This window comes from Telopea speciosissima, chromosome 10, assembly GCF_018873765.1.
Source record: "Telopea speciosissima isolate NSW1024214 ecotype Mountain lineage chromosome 10, Tspe_v1, whole genome shotgun sequence".
Taxonomy (NCBI): domain Eukaryota; kingdom Viridiplantae; phylum Streptophyta; class Magnoliopsida; order Proteales; family Proteaceae; genus Telopea; species Telopea speciosissima.
The window spans coordinates 7598015-7624224 of record NC_057925.1 but is presented as its reverse complement, the minus strand read 5'-3'; the positions used below and the strand labels follow the sequence as shown (position 1 = coordinate 7624224).

General features: G+C 36.1%; 2 protein-coding genes and 1 pseudogene across 2 annotated transcripts in view; all 3 read right to left on the bottom strand.

The window, feature by feature from the left end:
* Window positions 1-1016: 1016 nt before the first annotated feature.
* On the bottom strand, window positions 1017-25302 carry LOC122642242 (annotated as a pseudogene).
* The window catches only part of LOC122642253 (phenylacetaldehyde reductase-like), a 41399-nt gene continuing 31736 nt past the window's right edge, over window positions 16548-26210 (bottom strand). The window contains exon 9 of the mRNA XM_043835697.1: window positions 16548-16568. The gene's annotated coding sequence lies outside the window, so the exon portion shown is untranslated. The remainder of the gene's footprint in view (window positions 16569-26210) is intronic.
* LOC122642245 (phenylacetaldehyde reductase-like) lies at window positions 16555-23639 on the bottom strand. The gene is made up of 6 exons (XM_043835685.1): window positions 23507-23639; window positions 22303-22472; window positions 20639-20832; window positions 20276-20433; window positions 17882-18068; window positions 16555-16727 (listed from the first exon to the last, which is right to left on the bottom strand). Exons 1-6 carry the CDS (start codon window positions 23622-23624, stop codon window positions 16583-16585), a joined length of 972 nt encoding a protein of 323 aa, XP_043691620.1. The 5' UTR covers window positions 23625-23639; the 3' UTR covers window positions 16555-16582.

The following is a 26210-nucleotide window of genomic DNA, read 5'->3' as shown; positions in this document are numbered from 1 at the left end:
AAACATTCTACTTCGATAATAACACCTAGCTACTTCACTATTAACTTCTACCGACTACGTTGATAACTCCCTAAACCAGAAAATAATCCTCTCCAATTCCCTAGAGCTGTCACCTGGCAGTCGGACATCCAATGGTCCAAGCTTAGCTGGACAACTATACATATATGCCCAAGTTCGGTTCTTCCCCCCCTTTTGCATACTAGTTAGTAATAATAGTATGGAAAAGAAAAATCCACCTGATCGCACAACGCCCCTACCCCTTGACATAGGAGGGTGCAAAATGACTGTTGCACCCCGGGCATCCCAAAAATGACTAGGGTGCGGTGGTCATTTTGCGTGCCCTTGTGTCATGGCGCAGGGGCAACGTCTCTGGCGCAACCGAGTGGCGTTCTTTCTCCCTAATAGTTTAAATGTAAATGGTTCAAATAGAAAGAGACCACTTCGGCCGGGCATGCGAAGTGTGTAAAAACTTCTCAACACATAAATTTAAACATACCCAGAGATCTAGGAAGAACCTTGCCTTATCCATCATGAGTCAATTCTCTCTTCTAAAAGGGGAGACGTGTACGGATCCTAAACTCTTATCTAGCTGGCAACTTCCAAAAGTAAGAACCCTAATCCCTCTCTCTCCCAATGCGAGAATCCTCGTACGACAACCAAAGGACAGAGGAGTATTGCCTCCGGACCATATATTTACATATGCAAATCTAGTTTTCTAATCCAGACTTAGCACCTAGCTGGAAAATGCAAGCTTGTAAATGTAACAATCCCCTCTAAACACCCCCGCCCCAAAAAGAAAGGAACAAGAAGAGCTCGCTTATGACACAAATAGTTATATGGCACCCACACATGCTTAAACTTTATAGTATCTGTCAAACCTGAACAAAGAATATTCTCTGAACATTTTTATTACAAATTTTCATACGATATAGCGACTCATATCCTATAAACAGTATTGAACAATAAGAAGGTGAACTTTAGAGCAACCAGATTTTGCAAGTCCACACTGTGTCTTCTTTCTTATTAACATGGCATCTATTGAACAAGCTTCAAGAACTAAAAAAGCCTTTCTCCTTCAAAGCTTTCAACGGTTTCCTTCAGGTTCACCTCCAAAGGGATGAATTTTATCCCCAAGCTTTCTGCTTTCTGCTGAGAAAATTGGAACGTTGGCATATAAGGCTTGTCATCAGCACTCCTGCCAAGAATGAAAATCAATATTTATCTTCTCAATAGAGAGAACAATACACATTAAATCACCAAATAGGTTTCTTAACCAACAAAAATCATTCAAAGGGCTCCCTGGGGAAGAAATCCAAGAGTTGAGATTGTTTGTCTTACATTGGTGCTCTTCCTTATTTACCTTAGATATATCATGTAATACAGGTTAAAAGCAGGTCAACAGCAAAGCAAACTAAGGGTAATTGTTGGATATGTGTGTCAATTAAAACAAATTTGAATATTTTAAATTGAATTAATTCTTGTCATTTTTTTGTGTTTGTATATGCCCTAAGGGTAGACCTTTCATTTGTTGTTAATTGTATATTTCTAGTGAATGAGACTAGGGACTGAAGTAGCATTCAATTCAATTGTTGTTAATTGTATATTTCTAGTGAATGAGATTTCAGAAATATAAATGTAAGTGCTCGTATGTAAAGTGTATCAAACTGAATCATTATGTGAATCTTGTAGAATGTCATCTGTTGTTATTCAGCCATAAGAGTCATCATTGATACTTTGGTCTCCAGACTTGAGAGGTCCTCATCATTGCAACTTGGATCTTGTATGTTTTGGTGTACAAGAAGTTAATGCTAATACTGGCTAATTATTGGTGCACTGGATTCACGAGGTACATCTGCGAATGGGAGATATTCTCAATATGAAATCCACTTCTAGTACAAGGAGAATATCAAGAAGAAATTCTTGACCGTTATTGGACTAAATTCCGAGCTCGGTGGTAATTTTGTAAAGTGTTTACAAATGGTTTTACTTAAATAATATTATTTAAATAATGATATTAAAAATTTTATAAAATTTTATTTCCAATCCACGGTCGAGATTACCTGATTGTATGTTTCCGACAGAAGGGTTATAGACAATATTAGTATTCTATGCCCATTAATCTATCGGATGATATTGTAAAGTGGAGAGACTACAACAACAACAACCACCCAGCCTTATCCCAACTAAATGGAGCCGGCTACATGGGTCCTTGCGAAGACAACATATTAATAATAAACGTAAAAGAAAACGAACACAACAAAATAACTACAAAAGTGGAGAGACTAAGAGGTAAATACTCTACGGGCGATTCTCTTACCATAGGCAGCCCAAACCCGACATAATAAGGGCCACATATGAGATTGTACAAGACAACTTTGAATATGAGTCAGACGATGCGAGTGTGTAGCGGAGCTTCAAAAACAGCTCTGCTTCCTTAAAATAAGGAAGCACATAGAATGACATTTAGGCAATGGTGGCGGTGGCCCGCCGCTACATACTTCCTAGGGTATTGTATAAGTAAATAGTTTATTTATCACTTAGATTGCAATATTTTTTTGGTAAATAAAAGGGAGACAAGAGTTAAACCCTAGTAGGATCATCCAATAGGATCTCACCACTTGGCTTATGAACCTCACTTAGGATTAAGGTTCCCTCATCTACACATTGAAACTTAAGGGGAAGGAGAATGGATCGATCCAAAGAAATTTGAGTTATAAATTTCTCTTTTTTCTCCTACAATTAGGGTTTTAAACACTAGCCTCCATTGTGATTAGGGTTTTAAACCCTAGCCTCCAGACTGCTGTGTGGAGACACTACACAAATGTTGAAATACTTAGGAGGTCTAAAGGAGCGTCCAGCAATGTCTAGATGTCTCTGACACTGTATGGAGGGGCATGTAAAAACCTACATGGAGATGTGTCCTACAAATTATATTGAAATATGATATGGTTTGTGACTACAAGAAGTTGAATATCAAATCTCAGTTCATATATCAAAGTTCAAAATGTAAAATTACATAGAAAACATAATTTACTTGATAAATTGGTGTCAGTAAAAAGGGATCCAATATATCACCAGAAGTAACTATAAATTAGTGTCATCTTATTTATTTCAGTTAATATTCCAACAATTGACATCTGGATAGAAAAACTTACTTCTCAGGAAGGTGCAAAGTTGGATAAAGTTCATGCAAAATTTTCACAATATCTGAATAATGAGCAACTCTCTCAGCTAAAACATATCTTCCATTGGCTGAAGGAATCTCAAATGCCTGAATATGTGCATTTGCAACATCTTTAACATTAACCCATCCAAATGTTTTATTAGGAAATGTTTGCGCTCCTGCAGCAGTTAAAACACTGGCACTTATATCACAAGAATGACATAACAAAATTACAAATACAAGGTCAAAAATAGACTTTATTTTTTCTTTCTAAAAACATGTAGGGAACACTATTCCATTAAATAACTATTAATCTGATCATAGTTGTCAAGGTGTTTCCAAGGTGATGCCAAGACAACAAGGTACCCCCTTCAGGTCCAAGGTGACCAGTTCCCCATATGCCAAGGGATCTAGAGTAAAACCTGGCAACCTTGCTGTCCATTGTTATAAATTTCAATCCTTTCCCATTTGTACCCTTGTATGTTTATAGATCACATGCCCTACAAGTCCTATAGTTTGACCTTTATATGATTCTCGCCTTAGGCCTTGACCTCACCAAGGCATTTACTAGTCATCAAGCCAGCTGACCAGTGCCACGCCTTGTCCTAGTGCCATGACAACAATGAATGTGATTGTATACAACATTCTACGAAGGCCTATGTTCAAATACCAGACACGCTGCCTGCTTAGGAACTATGTGTGTCAACAAAGATATACCATAAAATCCAAAAATAGTAGTGATACCAGTTTACTGAATATGGATTATCACAAATATGATGATTGATGTCCATCACAACTTGCCATGACCAAAGATTGGTGGATCCATGTGATAGAAGACCCTACACCTTTCCTTATGGTTATGTTTCAGCCCCCAAAAAATAGGGGAAGTGTCTTAAATGTGAAAAATTACAAGAATGCCTTAGAGTTATTATGAAATGGCATTTTGTAATTTGGTGAACCATTAAGTTTATTTATTTTTTCTTGTTTCATGCTAAAGTTTGATCAGTGACATGGGTGTTCTTTCCACTATCACATGGACCTACTTATCTTCCATGTTTGCCATGGGACCAGAGATGCGACCATGTGAGAACATATATTAAGGATGTTTAGCTTTTCCTTTCTACGGAAAAATTCTTTTACACATAAAGCAAGGAATCTCTGAAGGTACTAGTTACTCCATTTTCCTAAGAGCTTGTGGTATTCAATTTCAATTCCTCCATATAGAAGTGGTACGCCGGTACCAATCCAGTAACGTTTCATTTTAGATAGATCCATAATTTGTTCAATTAAGTTTGTTAGACCTCATGGATCATTAAAGGGCTCAAGCCCCAAAAGGAAGACAATTGTGTTATGTATGTTAAAATTCTGAAGCAGGCTTTGACCAACCTGAAAAGAATATTAGTCATTCATAGAAAGCATTTTAGGCAAATAAGTATGTACTGGGGAAAACGTTTACCTCCACAATTGGAGAAAAGGGTGTGAGAGAAAAGAAAGGTTAAGGGGGGTGGGAGCAGAGAGAGAGAGAAAAAAAAAAAAAAACTTCAATAATAGGAAAGCATACCATTTATTAAGTTCAGAATTAATCCTGTAGTTGCATTTAGTGTTGGCTGTAAAAGAGGACCAATCACCGTGCTTGGATTTATTGCAATCATGTCCATCCCCTTCTCTTTTGCAAATTTCCAGGCAGCCTCCTCAGCCAAGGTCTTCGAAAGTACATACCAACTGTATATGAGAATAAGAAGCTCATTAGATATACAGGACCAGTAAATTAGTAAATCCACAACACAGTAATATTTTCATGGAAAAATGTTTCATACAACGCCAGCTCAAAGATGAAATTGCACCCCCCATATCACTGTTCATGTGAGGGGGTGATATGCCATAAGTGCCTCTACCCCTTTTGTCAGATTCCAAAGGGGGCTCCCATATTTGCCCGAAACTGCACTCACGCAGTGTAGGGAACCCTCTCCCTATTTTCATTATAGACAATTAGATTAAAATATATATTTATCCCTAAAAAATCCATAAAATAAATTTCAAAACAATTTAAGTGGGATAGAAAATTATGTCAAAGTAAGACATTCACAGTACCAAGTCCAAGGCCTAAAGGGCCTAGACAATAAGAGCTAAACAACACTGCACGACCACACACACCTCAATCTCTTTGCAACACTCTGGATCTGAAAACCAAGTCTCATCAACTACCACATCGGGAGTTTGAGGTTTTCCATTCAATAAAACTGCAGCTACAGAGGATGTTACAACCACTCTTTTAACAGACGGAGCTTTTGCACAGGATCCAAGAACATTAAGTGTCCCCTTTAATGCTGGATCAATTAATTCATCCTGAAATGCATAGTGACACAGAGAATGAACATGTATCAAAACAGTCACGAATGGTTAATATGGATATAGAACATTTATACTTGTGAAAAAGTAAATACCTAAGGAAATGATTTAACTATATGATGAAAATCCTGAGACCACAACAGGTCCATTTTCATCATTCCAATGGTTACTGAGAAGCTAGTCAAAATGGTTGCTGAGATGCTAGTCAAACATCAATTTCAAAAGAAGCAACAACCCATTATGGAGCCAAGGAAGACATAGAGATGCCAAACAGCATTAACAGGCAAAAATAGTCCATGCAAAAAGTTCATGGATAATCCAAACAGCTCTTCCCTTCTTGTAACTCACAATATGGGTTTAGGGCTCATAAGTTTAGCTAGGACTTTTGGCCTACTTCCATTCAATCAATGAACTCAAGTGGCCCTATTTCTCAGCAACTGAATGTCACTTAATCCAATTGATGGGTACATATTGTAGCTCAGATTAGTATCCTTAGTTGCAAAACTGAGTCAAGTTCTGATAAAGTTTCCACCTTTGAAGCCAGTCATGATTAAGCAGTTTTTACATCGAAGGTTTTTTCCACAATCACAGCTACTCACTATTTATGCTGTAATGCCAATAGAACTTCAGAGTAGAAGTTCAGGAAGTCCAGTCCAGTTTTGATCCTATGTTTTAGGGAATCCAATGCAACTAGGATGTCATAAGGACAAACCAAGTAGAATCACACCCATTATACTAATGATTGAGTTGATTAAAGTATTTGTCACCTACTTGGCCATCTAACTACTAGGTATTGTTAGGATTATGGCTTGCAGACTAGCACTGATCTATTTCAATTATCTTTCTTTTTCTCTCCATTCTACATTGTTGGTTTTCTATAGTTTCCACAGAAAAATCCAAAGGAGATCTATTCTCATCATACAACCTAAAATTCCATGCTTAAGTTAGGCTTTCTTTGGTATCATTTTTTTTTCTGACCAAAAAAAAAATTGTTTTTGCAGGTGTTTGGTATCATTTATGGACCCTATTTCTATTTAAAATAAATTAGAATAATAGAAAAACCACAATAAGGTCAACACTCATTTAACTATTATGGCCAAAAATCGTTTTTGGACATTAATGCGATTACCATTAATGAACATGTGCACAATTGCTACTTAAGTGGGGGGTAAAATCTCATTTTTTGGTTGCTGCATGGATGGAAACAGGATTGATCTCAAAACAAAGAAATTGACAAAAGAATCAGAGCCTAATTTTTCAAGGAGTCTGGTCTGGTCAGCCCCTTCCCCCCCCCCCTCCACCACAAGAGAGAAAGAGAGAGAAAGGACCCACACATTCTAGTACAGTGATAAACATATATTCCACAATCCACATGTTCACCACTTTAGACAAATATTAATGCAATACATTAACATCTACACATAAGCATGACTTTTGTGAGCTTTCGTGTGTTTGGATGTAATCATGTATATACATGTGTGCAAACATATAAAAAGCACACACATGTTAAGATTAAAAAGGTTGCAGTTTTTGTGCTTCAGCACAGCATGCAGTGGCTGGAAGTTGCCACATGGAAAGGGGAAAACTTGATGAAAACTGAAAAGGATGGGCACTTGTTGGGTTGAAATCCTACAAAGAACTCAGTATTTTTTTTCCCCTTCTGTTTTCACTCTTCAACACACCTGAGAACCAATTGATGGACCTATGTTTGGTAGAAACCCAATAGATAGTTCTTAGATAAAAAAGAATTAAAACAAAAGTTCCTAACTTGAATATTCAGCTGCCACATGTCCTAAGTAGTACAGAGCAGCAACCCCTAGTGTTTTTTTTCCTAGCTCTGACATCCGGCATCTGAGTTTGCGTCTCAAAATTTGTTGCCGCATTCCTCAAGTTATCCCTTTCCATGAGGTAGGTTTCAGCCATGTATCTCTAACCCAAATGGCAAAATCAATCACTTTTGAGGCGTCACTTATTATGTAGGATAATGCTTAAGCGCTACTATTAGTAGCAATAATTGAAAGCACAATTTTCAAGTGCCATCATGCTTACCTAGATAAGGAAACTGCACATGTGGTTGAACAATAGTTGAATGTACTCCCATTCATTAATTCCAGTAAAACTCACACAACAAAAATGAATACTCCCTCTGTGCAACATGACTCATTCAAACTAACAGGACCCATTTGTAAAAGCATTGGATTCCCCGATAACATTTGCATGCTTCTTAGGTTCAGTAATTAAATTATAACGTTTTTTTTTTCTTAAAAGAAGAAGAAAAAAAGTTTCAAGAGTTCCTGTTTTCAGGATTCTGGCAAAATATGAATGTTGCTTATTCACACATGATTCCACGTACCCCATGCTTTTCTTTCTTTCCCAAATGTTACTTGGGTCAAAGTATAGTGCAATGCCTTGACTACCAGATTCCTTAATTCTCAGATATATGAAGACCAAAAGGGGTATATACACCAACCTAGCTTATCCAGTAACACATGAACAGAGCCTTGAACATCAATTTGTCAGGATGCAACTTGGATCACTTAAGTTGGGTTGTGAGCCACCCCAAGCCAGACCTAATGTATTCATTCCTTAACTCACGTAGAAATCAGCTTGTTGGCTGAATATATATCCTCTCCAATTGCAATTTCAATATCATAGACGCTAAAAGTACATTATGTGAGCTTGGAAAGGCTTGAACTAAAATCTTATCAATCTTTAGAACATACTTGTCCCTAAACCAATTAATTTAGTTGATAAAGGAGGCAATTATAACACAACACATATGGTCAGGCTCTGGTTCCAAAAGTCTGAAGGAAATTTTTAGAAAAGCAAACCTGTGTGTGTGTGTGTGTGTGCAAGCTAGGAAACAAAACTGCATGCAGAGTAACTTTCAAAGTGTTAAAATTCAATAAACATTCCCTTCAATTGAAAAAAAATGGGTGTATCCAGCGCATGAGGCTCCCACCACTGCAGGGTTTGGGGAGGGTCATAATGTACACAGCCTTACCCCCAGACCATTAAAAAAGAGAAAAAGCTTATAATCATGCAGAACAAAGCCAAGAGAGGAAGGGGTGGGGAAGGAAGTCCAGCGCAGTACCATAGGATCCAGGCGATTAGAAAATAAAGAAATGGACAGTAACAATTCGTAGCTAAAAAAAATTATAAAATGCTAAATAGCAGTTGAAACTATCTCAAGGATGTAATGGAAATGAACCTGTGGATTCTTGGCTACGAAATAAACTGGAGATGCTGTATGGAAAACACCTTCACATCCATCCACTAAAGAATCAAACGATCCTTCCTCCACTAGGCTTGCTTTGAATAAATGAAGTCTTTCCTTTGCCCCATCAAGAGCAAGTAAATGTTCAGTCTTCTTTGGATCATCTGCGATGGCAAATGAACTGAATTTAATGAATTAAAACAACAGTAACACAGGCATCCTTGGCCTGCGAAGATAAGTTAGACATTCGAATGTTTAATTGTGTCACAAGTGTGATGCCAAACAGTTATGATGGAACAGCGAGACGATGGCTGAGTGACATTTTATTTATGGTTCATCCTTAAAACATAACCTGGAAGTATGAACTTTACTTGCACTTTCTATCACCTAATGTAGAATAGGAAATTAATGAAAGAAGTTGACTATCATCTTGAATCTGATTTGGGAGGAAATAGTTATTATTCATCCAAAAAAATATGGAAGGAAATATAAAGCCTTTAATGCACTCAGATGAGAATAATAAGCTTTATGTGCATCAAAACAAAAAGAAACAGGGGAAATAATCTCCAACATATATATACATCGAAACTGTGCTATAACTAGAAATCCTTGTGATGAAAACAAAATTATGGTAGACCAAACATCATTTGTGGGCAGGAGTCCCACAAGACTACCTGGATTCAGGACTGAGCAAAGAGACTGAAAACATAGTGAAGAAAGATAAAAGCCCACGAGGAAGAGGGAACATAAAGGGCTTCGCATTCATCAACAAAACTATCAAGTTGGAAGTTGCAACATTAAAGTTCAGTGAGGAAGAGTAAACCAGCATACTCTGGTAATGGATGACATTTGAGGAAAAACCTTGAAATGGGTGATGCTATAATTCAAAAGAGACTCGAAATAGAACTAATTGAAGTATGTAGCAAGTAGCCCAGAAATGAATTTCAAAATGGAGGAGTAGAGACAACAGAGCATCTCTACGAGACAGTAAATATGAAGGTTAGTAACTGAAATAAGAATAGAGTGATTCAAGAAGATATAGATATACTGACTTGGGTCGCGAACAGAAGCTTTAACAGTGTATCCTTTGGCGAGCAAAAGCTTCACCAGCCATGAGGCGATGTAACCAGAAGCACCTGTGACGCATACCGTCTTCCCAGCACCGGCCATTGTTTCTGACTCCTTGGGTTCCCTTGTGGTCTTATTGCTGTATTTGGTTGCTGATTTGGAACAAACGAAATGGTGACAGAAGGAAGAAAACAATCTAGCTAAATCTGCTTACTCAACTAAATCAATGTACATGATTTCTAATTAGTCGTTTAATATATTTTATTTTCTCATCGAAACAAAAAATTAGGTAGTGGCGTTCGTTTAATATATTTTATTTTCACATCGAAACAAAAACAGTAGGTAGTGGCGTTAGGTATCCTTATCGCCCCCAGTACTGGGGCCGGTGGTGCTGTGCCCATCGTGTGGCGCAGCACCATCCATGTGTGCACGGTGGGATCCATTGTGGACACATGGGCGGTGCTGCGCCGCACGATGCACACAGCATCGCTCCCAGTATTAGGGGTGATAATTTTTTGTGGCGTTAGTAGGCGGTGTTTGCACATCCTCCATGTCAACAGCACGATGCGATGGGAAAAATATCACCTCAATTTGTCTGCCCGTCAATTCCCTCTAATAAAGGGAGGTAGACCCCATCTCGGACAGTGTGTTTGGGCAGAAGATAAGGTGGTCATTTTTGTCCCCCTATTAGATGGAATTGAGGAAATTGAGGAGCAGACAAATTGAGGGGATAAAGATCCTGATGCGTGAGCCATTTGAATAGGCGGCCAATTATAGATTGAAATGATCCATTCCCACGTGGTGGATTGTGCCGTTTTATAATTGAACTCCTTACTGGAGCGGGTATGGGTACGACCTGATAGGCCTTTAGTCGTTATAAGTAATTATTGCCTGATGAAGTGGTGTGACGCCATTAGGCCACTAGATTTAGGTATATCATTCCGTATTATTCAACTCAATATCAGGCTTCATATTGATTTTGAAAGAGGGATGAAGGATTTTTCTTTCCCTCCTGTTTGCAATATTCATGAGGCTTATGTATTTATTGGGAGAAAGAACACTAACCAGTGCTATGTGTGGGCATGCGTCCAAACACAACCCAACACGAAAAGATTGATGCACCTTTCCACCTTTCCAGTGGTAGCGGTCTTTTCATGCCGGATTGTGTTTGAGCGTAGATACACGCCCACATACAACATTGGTTATCATTCCTTTAACTTTATTTATTTATTTGTTTGTTGGACAAGAGATCGCTACTTGATCGTGTAGCCCCTACACCAGCACGGGCCCAGTAAAAGACATCAACATTGATAGAATTTTTTATTTCAAGAAGGGTTGTTCAATAATTCTGTAAGTTCCCGTGTTCCAATGTCTGGGCGCCTGAACCACACTACCAAGCAACCTTCTTTTTCATTATTTATTTATTTATTTTTTTAATTTCCAGCATTATAGAATTAGAGAAAACTCAACCGTGAGGCATTTTGATCATTCATATGAATACAAAAGCTCCTACAGGAAAATTTTGATTTCTACTTGCAAAATAGAGAACTTACACCTTACATGTCGATAGTATTGCGAAATGGGTTTTGAGTTTCTCTTACTAGCATTTGTGGGAGCTTTCTTTTCTTAAAGATCTTCTATCCAATTGTCGTTCAATTTTTGCCTAGTGAGACTAAAATTTTTTATCCTTTAAGAAATAGTACCAAAGAAAAAAAAAATCTCGAATTTGGCTTATTTTCAATGAAATTCTCAACATATACCAATGCTAAGGCTCCATGTGTGCAAAATCAAGGTTAGGTTGTTGTTAGAATATTTAGACATTTAGTGTGTGTCTATCAAACACAATAATTTTGTTATTTGTTTAATGTAATTATATTTTGGGAAAATATAACGGACACCCCCTTTAAGTATTCAAAATGGCACAGACTTACCAAACTTTGAAAAAATATCAAAAACTATCTTTATTTTATGATTATATTTCAACTAAATCCAATCCGTTAGTCTTTTGCAATTAAGTTGTTGTTAATATTTTTATAATGGCAAAATTACCCTTTTAACAGGGTGAACTCCCCATAATACCCTTAAGGGTAAAACCCCAAATATAGATTTCATTCTCTGTGTTCATCGTTTTCACCATCGATGAACAGGGTGCAACATCGTCGTCCCAGACCCAAAATTACCCTTTCAACAGGGTGCAGCGTCGTCGTCCCAGGCCCAAAACCATGGCCGATAACCTGGTGGAGGTGGAGGGTATGGGTATGCCCCTTGCAAAGCACCTCCTCCTCATCTGGACTTGTAAGGACCAGGAATGAGGGAGACTTAAATCTATCAAACTTTAAAATGTAATCAACACTCAGGAAGCTCAACCCACTGGAAAGGTTCGACTGGGACTGGCTCAACACAATTGCAAAACAGGGCAGGTTGGGTAGATGCAACAATATGGAGACTTGTAAGGACCAGGAATCAGGGATTTGGATCGTTTTGGGTGGGAGATCCTTCCCCTCAGGTTCAGGTATATTGGACTGAGGACCAGGAGTTGTGTATCAACTCCTTCCAACCCACATAACGCAAGTAGCAGAGAAGAATAGTAATGAACAAACAAATTAATGGGTACATGTAATTCTTCATATAAACCCTATTAAAGTTCGATTAAATGCAATGCTTTATGGTCCAATCTTTATTTTTTGCTGGACCCATCATTCTATGTTGTAAAACCATGAATGGTTAAATCTTTGTGAACGATTGAGGCTTGACCCTCTGTCTCTCTTCTTCAAATTTCTTAAAAGTCCTTTCAAGGGAAAAATAAAATTCAATTCCTTGAAATTTAGGTAAATTCAATTAAATATTGGATTAGCAACTGCCTTGGTTCACACAGATGATGTTACACTTAACAGGGCTTAGATCAGTTGTGAAGCACAGTTTTAGGAAGAAGATGAGAAGAGCTTCCTGCAACAGTGTTGAAGGCCGATGGTGTTGAGAACTTGACTGCAACGTATTTTGAAGGCCGATGGTCTTGCTCTGAGTTTTGGAAGAAGAGGAGAAGAGGTCTGAGTTCGGCCGAGATGTGAAGGCTGACGGTGTTGAACTCGGGGAAGGTGGAAGCGATGAGAAGAGGATTTGCAGTCAAGTTCTCAATGATGGAGAGGTTAACGAACAGATTTGGGGATTTTTCTTTTCCAAACCGTTCCTTCTCCAGGGTTTGATTGGTTTGGTTGAGTGAGTTTGAACTGGTTTGAGTGAGTGTTGGGGTTAAAATGAACATTTTAACTTTGGGTGTTAATTGTGCTTAATGTCAGAGGGAAGGTTGACATTTTGACCAAATGTGATAAGTCCGTGTCATTTTGAATACTTAGAGGGAGTGTCTGTGAAATTTGCCCATATTCTTTTATGTGTAATGGTCGAATTACTGGTTTGATATTCTTTTATTCATGTACAATGGATTAGGTTACTTAGCGGTGATTTTATTCAATTGTTGCAAGGTCCATTGTGAATGTGAGTAGTGTTGGGGATAAAGTGTAATGAAAATTTCTATCATTGGGGGTTTTCAAGTTATGCCTTTTGTAATGTTGTCTTTTAGTATAATTAAAGATAATTTAAAGACTACCCTTTATGATCACCACTTGACATGATCTTAACTGTTAAGTGTAATCTCCATACTTAGTTCATCTTTAAAAAAGAAGCTATGGTTGAAACTCTAATTGCAAAACACATATAATTAAAGAAAAGAGTTGAAAAAAAAACAAACAAATCTTCTTCTTCTTTAAGCTTGGGGTTCAACCAATGAAGATGGTGCATTTGACAGAGAGTGTGTTTGAATGAACAAGAATATCTTCCTCTTCTTCTTCTTCATTCTTTTGAAGAAACATGCCATGAATGTGTTCTAGGTACCCACGAATCTCTATCATTAATGTATGTGTTCATCGAGATCATTGGCTGTAAAAATTTTGTGATCTATATTGTATCAAAGCACTTCCGCTGCAACTTCAAGTGGTATCAAAGTGAGGTTCTTCGATAAATACAAGATTCTAATAATGTGTTCAACATGAAAATTCTGGTTTTGGGGTAAAAAGAATTGATCTCCTTTTTTTCTCTTTATTTATTTATTTATTTTTTCCGAACAAGAGCTGGCAACCCCTTCTAAGGGCTGCAGATTTGATCTAAAAGGAAGAAGAGGAGGGAGCCCACAGCCATGGTGGCTGCGAGTTCCCTCTTCAAACCAAGATGGGAGGAGAGAGAGGAGGCCACGGGTAGTGGGTCGAGTGGCTTGCTGCCGCTGCCGGTTATCCGTGGGAAGCAGGTCACACGGCCTTGCTACATGACTAGTGTCCAATAAAAAAAATGTCTATACCCAAAGTGCGAGACTAAGAGTTGTGGCTTCACCATTAGTAGATCGCTTGTCTTCACATTGGACTCATGATTACTCCATGTGGCTATATGTGGTCAATCTTTGTAGTGAATGTGTAGTGTTAACATTTTTCACAAGGAAAATAAAATAAAGAAACAACCAATTAATTTAAACAAAAATATATAATTTTTCCATCTCAAAGAAATATGGTTCACTAACTATAAACTAAAGGACCTTTTGATTCCTCAAAGGAATATGTACATCCCCTGGAACTTAATCCTTTTTTTTCTTTGAGTTAGCTAAAGAAACTGCAAACTTCTCAAGGGTAACATTTGTGTACAAACAAACCCAATGGTCTAAACCACTCCACTTCCTAGCGCGTTTCTGTCTTACAAATAGAACCACTATACTCCCCTTCTTATATGATGTACACACTTTCCTGTCCTTTTAACTTTATAAAATGTTTTGTTTTCATCGAAAAAAGCAAAAAATATTATTTATTATAGAATAAATATACCAATTAAACTTAGAAGATTGACAATCCCCAACAGATTGCTACTGTGAGTGCAAGAATCTTTCTCGTCCTCTCCTTGGAAAAGGGAGTATCATCCTCCTTTCGAGAGAAAATGAACAACTATGGATTAAGAGTTACAACTTACATGATGGTCTAGTACCCAAAAACAAAATATGAATCCATATAGGACCACTTCAAGAAGATTGGATAAAACATGAGAATGAGAATACATCAAGTGGCAGACCAAGGAAAGTGTTAGGCACTCGGTCCATCTGGTTAAACCAATCTTCCTATTTATTTGACATATTGAAACAATAAATATTATACCTAAACATGTGCATCACATCATAATCCAAATATAATATAGAACTAAAAGATAAAAAAGATATGATGCTTAAGACTTTAAAAAATAGGGAAGGAGATGAGACTTCCCTAGAGATACAAAACAAGGCTAGTATGTATAATCCAACATAATAAAATGTTATATAACAAAATCATATGAATGGAACTAACCTAAGCTACTGTTTATTTCTAAACGTTCACCAAAAAAAAAAAAAAATTATTATTAAACAAAAAATAAAACTCTAAATTATAAGTATGCAATATCCAAGAATTTCACTCTATACAATTAAAACCCTAGGTATAATGATAAAAGAAAATAAACTAATCTTAATATGTTAATGTACGAAAAATTATTTATATGAAAAATAATATTCCTAAATTTATATGATTCAATCCTAAAATATTAAAAAAATAATTAAAAAAAAGTGAATAAAAATAAAGAGATTAATTCCTAAATACCCCCACATGTAAATCTAACCTAATATGTAAATCAAAATGAAGAAAAATTATAGAACAAAAAAATAATATATTCTAGATTAATATTAAAAAGACAATGAAATAATGCAAATATGTGAAAAATAAATCTAAAAAATCTAAAAAATATTAAATATATTGAAAGATGTTTTAAATAGTCTAATTTGAGTTCAATCAAAGCTCTAGAATTTCGTAAACGACAAAAATGAAGAAACACTTTCCTAGTTTGTGTCGGCATCAACTCAGAAAGGGAATCTTTTTATTTCAAGAAGGCCTAGAAGAACTTGCTTTCAACATTGACACGGGGATTTAGACACTAGATCAAACATATTCACCCTAATAATATCATTAAGAATATGTTACTTTCAAACTTTAAGTGCAAACTTAGTGATTCAAAATCTATTGGAAAGATTATTCTTAGTCCTTTCTAACGGAATAAAATACAAAGACCATTTTAATCAATTTTTTTGAAAAATCCAATGTGGAAGTAAGTCACACGTGGGCTAAATATAGAATCTTATATAAAATAATAGGCAAATGAAATTATTTTCAAATCAATTTTTATGATAAAATGAACCTAATCTCGAAGTTTGGACTAATTGTAAAGTTGTTTGACTTGCCTTTGACCTAATCAACCCTTCTAGAGGTATTTTGATCAATTTTTAGATCTACTTCTCTAGGCCAGTTTGAGATAGTCAAAACATTAGTTGAGAGTTAGACAAAACCTCTAAGACAACTAAATTTTTTTTTTTGGTAATTCCAAGACAATTAAATAGATGCTATGTACTATCCAAGGGCAACCAATTATCATTGATATACATGCCTCTAGAATGACAAAATGAGGTGTCTATGCAAGGTTGTTTATTCAACAACCCCCTCAAAACACCCCCCCCCAAAAAAGGCAAATTGTTATACACCATCCACACATTTTGAAAATTTATTGTCAATTGTCAAAACTGAACATTTGTAATACAATATTTCAAATGATAAAGTGAGTCAAATCTTGTAAATCCTAAGGAGTCTAGAGCAACTAGATTTTATCAAGTCATCCCCACAAATTTTTTTTTTTTTTTTTTTTTCCGTATTTGCATGACTTCTATTGAACAAGCTTCAGGAACTTAAAAAACCTTTCTCCTTCAAGCTTTCAACGGTTTCCTTCAAGCTCATCTCCATAGGGATGAAATTTATGCCCAAGCTTTTTGCTTTCTCCTGGGAAACTTGGTAGGTTGGCATATAAGGCTTGTCATCTGCACAACTGCTAATAATGAAAATCAATAGTTATCTTATTAATAGAGAGAAATTAAATCCAAAATTTGTTTCTTAAATCTTAACCAACAAAAAACATTCAAAGTGCTCTTGGATAATGAAAATGTATCTCTTCAAATTTAAGGGAGGAGCAGTTGACTATATTGACACCCTACATACCTAATCTTTTGATTGCTTGTCCAAATGGATCCTTTTTTGCATGTTCTATTGGGTGAAGAGCAACTGAGGTAAGAAACATCTTATAAAATATATCTATTGAGGACCATTATCATGTACATACTGAGACTGACTTCTAGGACTGTTTTGAACATTTACAGAGCTTGGATTTCTACAAATGAATTTTTTCCTTGATATTAACAAATTGAGATGTGGTGAGGAAAGACACAAATAGTTTACGCCTTGTATCGAGTATGATCTCCAATGGATCTGATTGAAGAGTAATGATCCATGTACCGGCTACCATTTAGTTGGGACAAGGCTGAGTTGTTATTTATTAGCACACTGAGATAGCTATTTACTTTAACAGAGAGAGAGAGAGAGAGAGAGAGCACAAAGTTTAGAACATTCCAAGTTGATCATATTCACTGGTGAAGAATTCTGAGATTTGGGACTGTTTGGCTTGTAACAATTGGTGCTCTTTCCTATTTATCATAGATATATCATGTAATATGGGATAAATAGAAAGTCAACAACAAAGCAAACTAAGGGTAATACATACATAAATGTATTAAGGCACATTAAAATCCATTCTAAGTCAAGAAAACACCTGAAAGATATTATGGATAGAAAGGAAACATCAAAACCATATTAGAGATAGAACTGAAAAAGAGAAGAGAGCTATTAAACATCTCTATGCAAGAGAAACACGGGCATGTCCAAAGGAGAGTCTAGCAGTGTCTAGACATGTCTGACATTGCACAATAGGTCATATAAAAAATCTAAAAGAAGTTGAAATATCAAATCTCAGTTCATATAATTAATTTCAAAATGTAAACTACATGGAAAATTTTATTCACTTGATAAATTGGAATCAATAAAAAGGGATCCAATATATCATCAGCAGTAACTATATATTAATTAACAAAATTTTATTTATTTCATTTTATACTTCAATATATGACTTATCTAGTTTACTAAACTTACTTCTTTGGAAGGTGCAAAGTTGGATAAATTTCACGCAATGTTTTCACAATCTGTGAATAATGAGCAACTCTTTCGACTAAAGCATATCTTCCATTGGGTGAAGGATTCTCAAATGCCTGAATATGTGCATTTGCAACATCTCTAACATCAACAAATCCAAATGTTGCATTGGAAAATGTTTGTGCTCCTGCAACAATTAAAACCTTGGCACTTATATCAAAAGAATGAGTTATGAAAATAAAATGGTAAATTACACCTAAGGTAATGTTTAGAATCCCTGAACTTTAAAAAAAAAAAAAAATGTTTGGGGTGCCCCAAGCACAAATGATATTAGGACAAGTTAACAGATTATGATGAAATGACCAAATTGCCTCAAGTTTCTATCTCTTAAAAAGATTTCAGTTGGAAGTAAATGTTTCAACATCACATTTTAACATCTTTTTTAATTTTTGATTTGGATCTTGGTCGTTCATATAGCATTTTAAATCAAGACAAACATCATAGTACAGTCTGATTTATGTTCACTTTGTCAATATCTTAAAAAATATTCTAGTTGGAAGGATAAAGTTAAAAGATAATGGTTTTGTATTTTTAAATAATTGATTTAGATCATGGCTGTTCAACTAGTATTTTAAATCATGGCAAACACAATGGAACACAACAAGATCCGAGATGTGACCATTAAGAAATTCTAAAATTTTTCGATTGATGGACACAATTCAACCATTATATATTGGTATTTTAAAAACTTTGATATGCATCATGACCATTCATTTAACATTTTAAATCATGAGAAACACAATGGTAATTTTTGACATATAAACAGATAATTAAATTATCCAATCACATGATTAAAATATTGATTGCATCAAATGCTTTTAATAATTACCCAATCATAGATCATAATATTTTTTGCTATGTTTATCATTATTAAAAATTCTAAATGAGTGGTTATGATGCATATCAAAAGTTTAGAAATGTCAAAATTAATATAACGATTGAATCGTATTCTTCCAGTCGGAATATTTTAAAATTCCATGACGATTTGATCTCGGATCATGTTGTGTACCATTGTGTCTGCCATGATTTAAAATGTTAATCGAATGGCCACAACCTAAATCAAACATTTAAACGTTATACTAGTATGGTTGAACTCTACCCTCCCAATTAAAATAATTTTGAAGCTTTGATGGTGTAGTCTTAAATCGGATTGTAGCATAATGTTTGCCATGATTAAAATGCTAAATGAAAGACCATGATCTAAATCTAAAGTTAAAAATTGTTAAATCGTGATGTTGAACTGTATCCTTCCAATTAGAATTTTTTTTTTTGATATAAATAAAAAATTGGGGCATTGTGGTCATGTCATCATCATCAATTAAGATTTACTACCACCTTCAATGCTTGGGGCACCCAAAATTTTTTTTTTTTTTTTTTTATCCTGTTTCATGCCTAAGTTTGACCAATGAGATGGATGTGTGGTCCACCATCACATGGACCTACCCATATTTCCATGTTTGCGCCAGGGCCACGGATGCAACCAAGTGATGACTACATATTAGTGTTAGAACATTAGATTCTTATAATCAGATTAGAAGAAATAGAGAAAGAGGCCAGGGGAAGAAGAGAACCACGCAAGCTCCAAAAGTGGGAGAGAACCTGCAATTAGAACAGAATGTTCTACCACAGGTCTGTCCCTCTCTATTAATAATAATAAACCAAAATAAGATGATAGGACAATACTGCCCCTTACAACCACACACCTTAACTTAACATAGACCTCAAGAGCTAATAGAAAATAAATAGAAAGACCAAACTGCCCCTAATCCTTGACGCTAATACTTCAACAATCAGTAACAATAAGAATCCTTAGCTTTTTCCTAATAAAAAGGAAATATTATTTATTTATTTATTTTTTAGAGAGAGAGAAATCTCTGAAGGTCTAATGTTCTCCATTTTCCCAAAAGCTTGTGGTAGTCAATTCCTCCATATAGAAGCAGTGCCTTGGTAAAACTTAGCTCATAACTTGGCAATCCATTAACCTTTCATTTTCAATAGATCCATAATTTGTTCAATTAAGTTAGCTAGTCCTCACTGATCTTTAAAGGGCACAATCCTCAGAAGGAAAACAATTGTGTTACCTATGTTAAAATTCTGCAGCAGTCTTATTTTTTTTTATAATGGAAATTCTGCAGAAGGCTTTGACCAACCTGAAAACAATTCTATTGGTAGTTCATATCGATCTTCGTTCCCAGAAAGCATTTTAAGCACATACAAATGTAATGGGGAGAATGTTTACTTAACAGGATTGGAGAGAGGAGTGTGAGAGATTAAGAGAAGGTGTAAGGGTGTTGGGAGGGGAGAGAAAAGAGCTTAAATAATAAGTAAGCATACCATTTAAGTTCAGAATTGCTTCAGCACTTGTATTTAGTGTTGGCTGTAAAAGAGGACCAATCACCAGCGCGGGATTTATTGTTATCATGTCCAACCCATTCTCTTTTACAAATTTCCAGGCAGCCTCCTCAGCCAAGGTCTTTGAAAGCACATACCAACTCTAGAAGAGAACAAGAAGCTTATTAGATGTACTAGACCAGTAAAGTAGTAAATCACAATACAGTAATCTTTTCATTTTGAACTCCATGAATAATCCATAAAAAAATTCTCAAAAAATAAAATGAAGTGGAATAGAAGAGAACCAAATCCAAGACCTTGAAGGCCTGGACAATAAGAGCTAAACAACATTGCGCAACCACACACACCTTTATCTCTTTGCAAAACTCTGGATCTGAAAACCAAGTCTCATCAACTATCACATCTGGAGTTTTAGGTCTTCTATTGTATGCAACTGAAACAAAAGAGGATGTTATAACCACCCTTTTAACAGATGGAGCTTTTGCACAGGATCTAAGAACATTAAGAGTCCCCTTCAATGCAGGATCAATTAATTCAGCCTGAAATGCAGAGTAAAACAGAGAATGAACATTTATCAAAACAGTCATAATATCGATATAGTGAACATTTATACTTATAATCCAAAAGGTTAATACATAAGGCCTCAACTGGATCCATTTCCAAGGTTCCAACGGTTACGTACTCAGATGATAAACATAAAGTTCAGAAGAAGAAACAACTCATATGGGGCTGAGGAAGACAAACAGAGATGTCAAACAGCATTAAACAGCCAAAAATAGCCTATGTGAAAGTTCATGGACAATCCAAACAGCTCCTCCCTTCTTGAGCTCAAGTGGCCCTATTTCTTAGAAACTAAATGTCACTTAAACCAAGCTATTGCTATAAAGCGCAGTTCAGATTAGTTTCCTTAGTTGCAAAACCGAGTCAAGTTCTGGTAAGTTTCTACCTTTGAAACCAGTCATGATTAAGCAGTTTTTACATCGAAGGTTTTCCCACAATCACAGCTGGTCACTATTTGAGCTCCAATGGCAATGGAACTTGAGAGTAGAAGTTCAAGAATAAGTCCAGTATAGTTTTGATCCAGTGTTTTAGTGCGTCCAATGCAACTAGGATTTTATAATGATAATCATGTAGAACCACACTCATTATACTCATGATTAAGTTGATAATAGTATTTGTCACTTGGCCATCCAAAGACAGGTATTGTGAAGATTATGGCTTGCAGACTAGCACTGATTTGCCACTTAAAGGATTTAGGTTTGTGGTAGACTTGAAAAGTAATTGATCCCAAGTACACATAATTTCACTGATCAAAGGAGACTTATTCTCTCATACAACCTAAAATATCTATATTTGTGTCGATATATACACCAAGCTAGCTTGTCCAGTGACTAGTGAACTGAGCCTGGAAACTCAATTTGTAAGGATGCAACTTGAGCCAGTTAAGTTGGATTGTGAGCCACATCAAGCCCCAATTTAATGTTTCACTCCTTAAGTCATTTAGAAATTAGGTTAGTTGGCTGAAGACCTTTCAGCTCCCAACTGCAATTACAATATAATAGAAGCTAAAAATACATCAAGTTGAGCTTAGAAAGGCTTGAACTAAAATCTTATCAGTCTTTAGAACATAATTGTCCTTATCCCAATTAATTAAGTTGATAAAGGAAGCAACTTTAACAAATAATGCATAAGGACAGTCTCTGGTTCCCAAAGTCTAAAGGATACTTTCAGTGAAAGCAAACCTGAGGTTTACAAATGCTTCCCACATCAATCTAAAGATAAGGGTAGGCAGAATTTCAGGTTGACTCAGGCCCAGCTTGAAACTTTAACCTCTTTTTGATCAAATATAAATCCAGGGTATTTAACTTGAAAACAAAACTGTATCCATAGAAAACAACAGTAAGGCAAGATATTAAGAAATCAAGCAAGAAAGAGGTTCGTAGCTAAGCAAAATTATAAAATGAAAAATAGCAGCCGAAACTGTCTCAAGGGATGTAATAGGAATGAACCTGTGGGTCCTTGACTGCATGATAAAATGGAGATGCTGTATGAAAAACACCTTCACATCCATCCACTGAAGAATCAAATGATCCTTCTTCCAATAAGTTTGCTTTGAATAAATGAAGTCTTTCCTTGGCACCATCAAGAGCAAGTAAATGTTCAGTCTTCTTTGGATCATCTGTGACAGCATATGAACTGAATTTAATGATTAAAACAAGAAGAAGACAGGCATCCTGGCCTACACAGGTAAGACAGACATTCAAATGTCTAATGCAGAAAAGGAAATTAATGAAAGAAGTTGATTATCACCCAGAATCTAATTTGGCAGGAAATAAAATTCCTTTAATATACTCAGATGAGAATAGTATGTTTTACGTGCATAAGAAACAGACAGAAACAGAGGAGAAAATCTCCAAGATACAGAATGAATCGCTAGCATTTCAAAACTGAAAACTGTCATATCACTAAATCCATGTTATGAAAACAAAATTATGGTAGACCATAAATCATTTGAGGGCAAGACCCAGTAAGAGTACTTGGATTCTAGACTGACCAAAGCGACTGAAAACATAGTGAAGAAAGAAAAAGAGATCAATAGCGAAGGGAAACACAAGGGGCCTCACATTCATCAACAAAACTAAGGAGTTGCAACATAAGATGTCAATGAAGAGCAGTAAATCAGCATACTCTTGTAATTGATGACATTTTTCATTTCCATTCAAGCCAACCTATTGCTTCATAAAAATTCTAAGCCAAGTGACTTACAGTGTTAATGGTTGATCAAGCTTTGTCCTTGACACAGTCAAAAATTGACAATTTTGATTTCCAACATGGCAAGGCATTCTGGTAAAACCATGGCTTTGATGGCAGTTAATAAAATTCAAAATTTGTAGTGTTAAAAATACTCAAAAGATTATTAATAGAGAAATATGGTTATTCATGTGGGTGACCAAGATTACGAGCCTCAAACCTTCAGAACTGATTCAGAATGAGAGAATTGAGTATGAACATAATAACTTCACCACTAAAATATAAGGATGGATTGAAGATCATAAATCAAAACCATGAAATGGGTATTTATGCTATATTCAAAACACACTGAACTAATTGAAGATCGATCAAAATGTAGAGACAACAGAGCATATATGAGAGAGTAATGAAGCTTAGTAACTGAAATAAGAACAGAAAGGTTTCAAGAAGATATTTACTGACTTGGGTTTCGAACAGAAGCTTTCACAGTATATCCTTTGGCGAGCAAATACTTTACCAGCCATGAGGCGATGTATCCAGAAGCACCTGTGACACACACTGTTTTCCCAGTACCGGCCATTGTTTCTGATTCCTTGGGTTCCCTTGTAGTCTTATTACTCTCTCTGGTTTCTGATTCTGAACAAAAGAAAAATGGTGGCAGAAGAAGGAAGAAATGAATGGCTGAGCTGCTTGACATTGTCAAAGAAATTAATGACATGATTCATGACCTTCTCGTGTGGGAAGAAAGATACGTTCCCTCTCACAGAAGATACAATTTTCTGTGGATCCACTTAATTCAGTATCTCACTGTTTGGCATTCTTACCTTTTATTTTTGCAGTTAGTGTAGAATTGATCAATAAGATCCTCTGTATCATTCAATCATGTATCATTTTATATCAGATTTTATTTTAACTCTGAAAAGATTTTTTTCTTTTTATAATGAAAAGTACATAGTTTACAAACTAAAAAGTACATTAAAAGAGTTTTAAACACTTACTAGCTGAAGTGGCAAAAGCATGAGAGTTGATATGGTTAATTCTTAAGTGTTGCGTATCGGAGGCCATTTCGGTTTCTGGTGATACCGATAAATCCCTGTCGATCTGGTATTGGATGAAATTTACCTTTTATTTTATCAGATCCTACCGAGGGCCAGGGGGGGGGGCTGTCACCCCTAATGGCCATCCTAACCCTGCCTGAGTGGGGTCCACTTCCCCTTAATAGAGACATTGGGGAACTAGAGGAGATAATTTTTTGAGGGGAATAAGGATGTCTAATATCCGATATGGGGGGGGGGGGGGAGGGGGGACAGAATCGAACCAATGACCACTCCATTGGATTTAGACCAGCATCCTACTGTGTTGGCAGATCCGCCACCATGCCAGAAGGCGCTTCCCCAATACAAATGATTTGTATTAATATCATATCAGTGGTTTTCAGCAATACCGATACATATCGATCGATGTTGGATGTATGAAGGAGTATCTGAATTGGCCCTCATACCAAATTTCATTGTTCAAAGATACCGATACGTATTCTTTTCTCTTTGTTTTCAACGAAATTCCTAATCTTTTACCAGGCCAATTTTCATATATGGGAGAAACCTGATATAGGCAGATAGGGGTTATTATCATTGGATGGCTTTCCACAATTCTAGACTTTGGCAGGTCCACATTTGACAGGAACAGAACAAATCAGTTTCCAAACTGTGTTGTAGAGTGAGTATATATAGAAAAAAGGTACTTCCCAAGATCCACATTTGTGACTACTTAGATCTGCTGCCAATTTTAAATCTGAGCAAAATTTATCAAGGTAGCTGCTTGTATATTTGCTATGTGGCAAATTTCACAGGATCTTAATATTATAGACGTATAGATCCTAAGGTCTCTTGCTCATATGTAAAATTTCATCCCAAACCAAGTTTGCCAAAATAGAGTTTGACAATCAAGACTATGAGAGAATGCATAGTAGCGATTAGAATACCCTAAACGTGCATGGAAATGCATGGAGATGCATGCCAATGTACGGAAGGGTACTTAATTGAATTAGACTCTTAAGTTTTATAAAATGTAAGTGACTAATCCAAACCAAATACTAATTATCCAATGGTCAAAATTACCATAACATCATTACACATGGCACAATGAGATAGGCTACCTTGGTAAACTTATAAATGATAGACCTCCCAAATAAAACTTTTCCTTCATATATATTAAGTAGACAAGGAAAAATTATCCATCCCATGTACTTACTCTCTAAACTTTATCTAATGTTCTAAAGGTATAATTCCGACCTATTTTTTTTTGGGTTACATGTATCACCTTGGCATGAGCATTGACTTTCAATCTTATACAACTTTTCTTTTTCACAAGGCCCATTTTTGAGGGGCCTCTCAAATTAGATGCTATTTATTTATTGGGGTGCTGTTCTCTGTGCCGCTGCACAGGCTGTGCCCAGGCACATGGGGGTGGGTTCAATGACCACCCTGTCCCCCTGCACGGGCTGCCCATGTGCCTGGACACAGCCTGCGCTGTGGCACATAAAACATTCTCCCTTTTTTATTTATGGGAAATTCTCACATACCACCCCTGAGGTATCACATAAGTATAAACACACCCCCCAGTTTTGGAAAATTCTACGTACCCCCTGAGGTTCACAAAAGTTAGCATTATGCCCCCATTCTATTAGTTTATGACTAACATTGTTAAAAACTTGGGGTGCACTGGCAAAATTATCCTCATCTTTCCCAAATCGTTTAAGATTTGAAAAAAAAATCTGGAACTCATCTTCTCCAAACCTGCACATCACTTCCCTTTCTCCTTCCATTTCAAAAACCTAATCTAATTAGAGCCCTCAACTCATTTTCTCTAAACAAAGTTACTTATGTTCATAGTACAGTATGCTAGATTCCAAAGGTGTTACTTATATTTTGGATGTCTCTTTGGAATGTTTAAAGTTTAAGGATGTTAAAGTACTTCATTCCCCCATTGGGAATTTTAAGTCTTCCGCTTTTGGCGATCAAGAATGTCTATTAAGCAAAGTTTTTACTTCTTTTGGCTCGCGACTAAGATTGCTAGATGATTATATTTATTGAAATTTAGCCTTTTCGCAAAGTGGGGGGAAGGTATGATTCTGTACATTTATCCCTCCCAGACCATGCAGTAACAG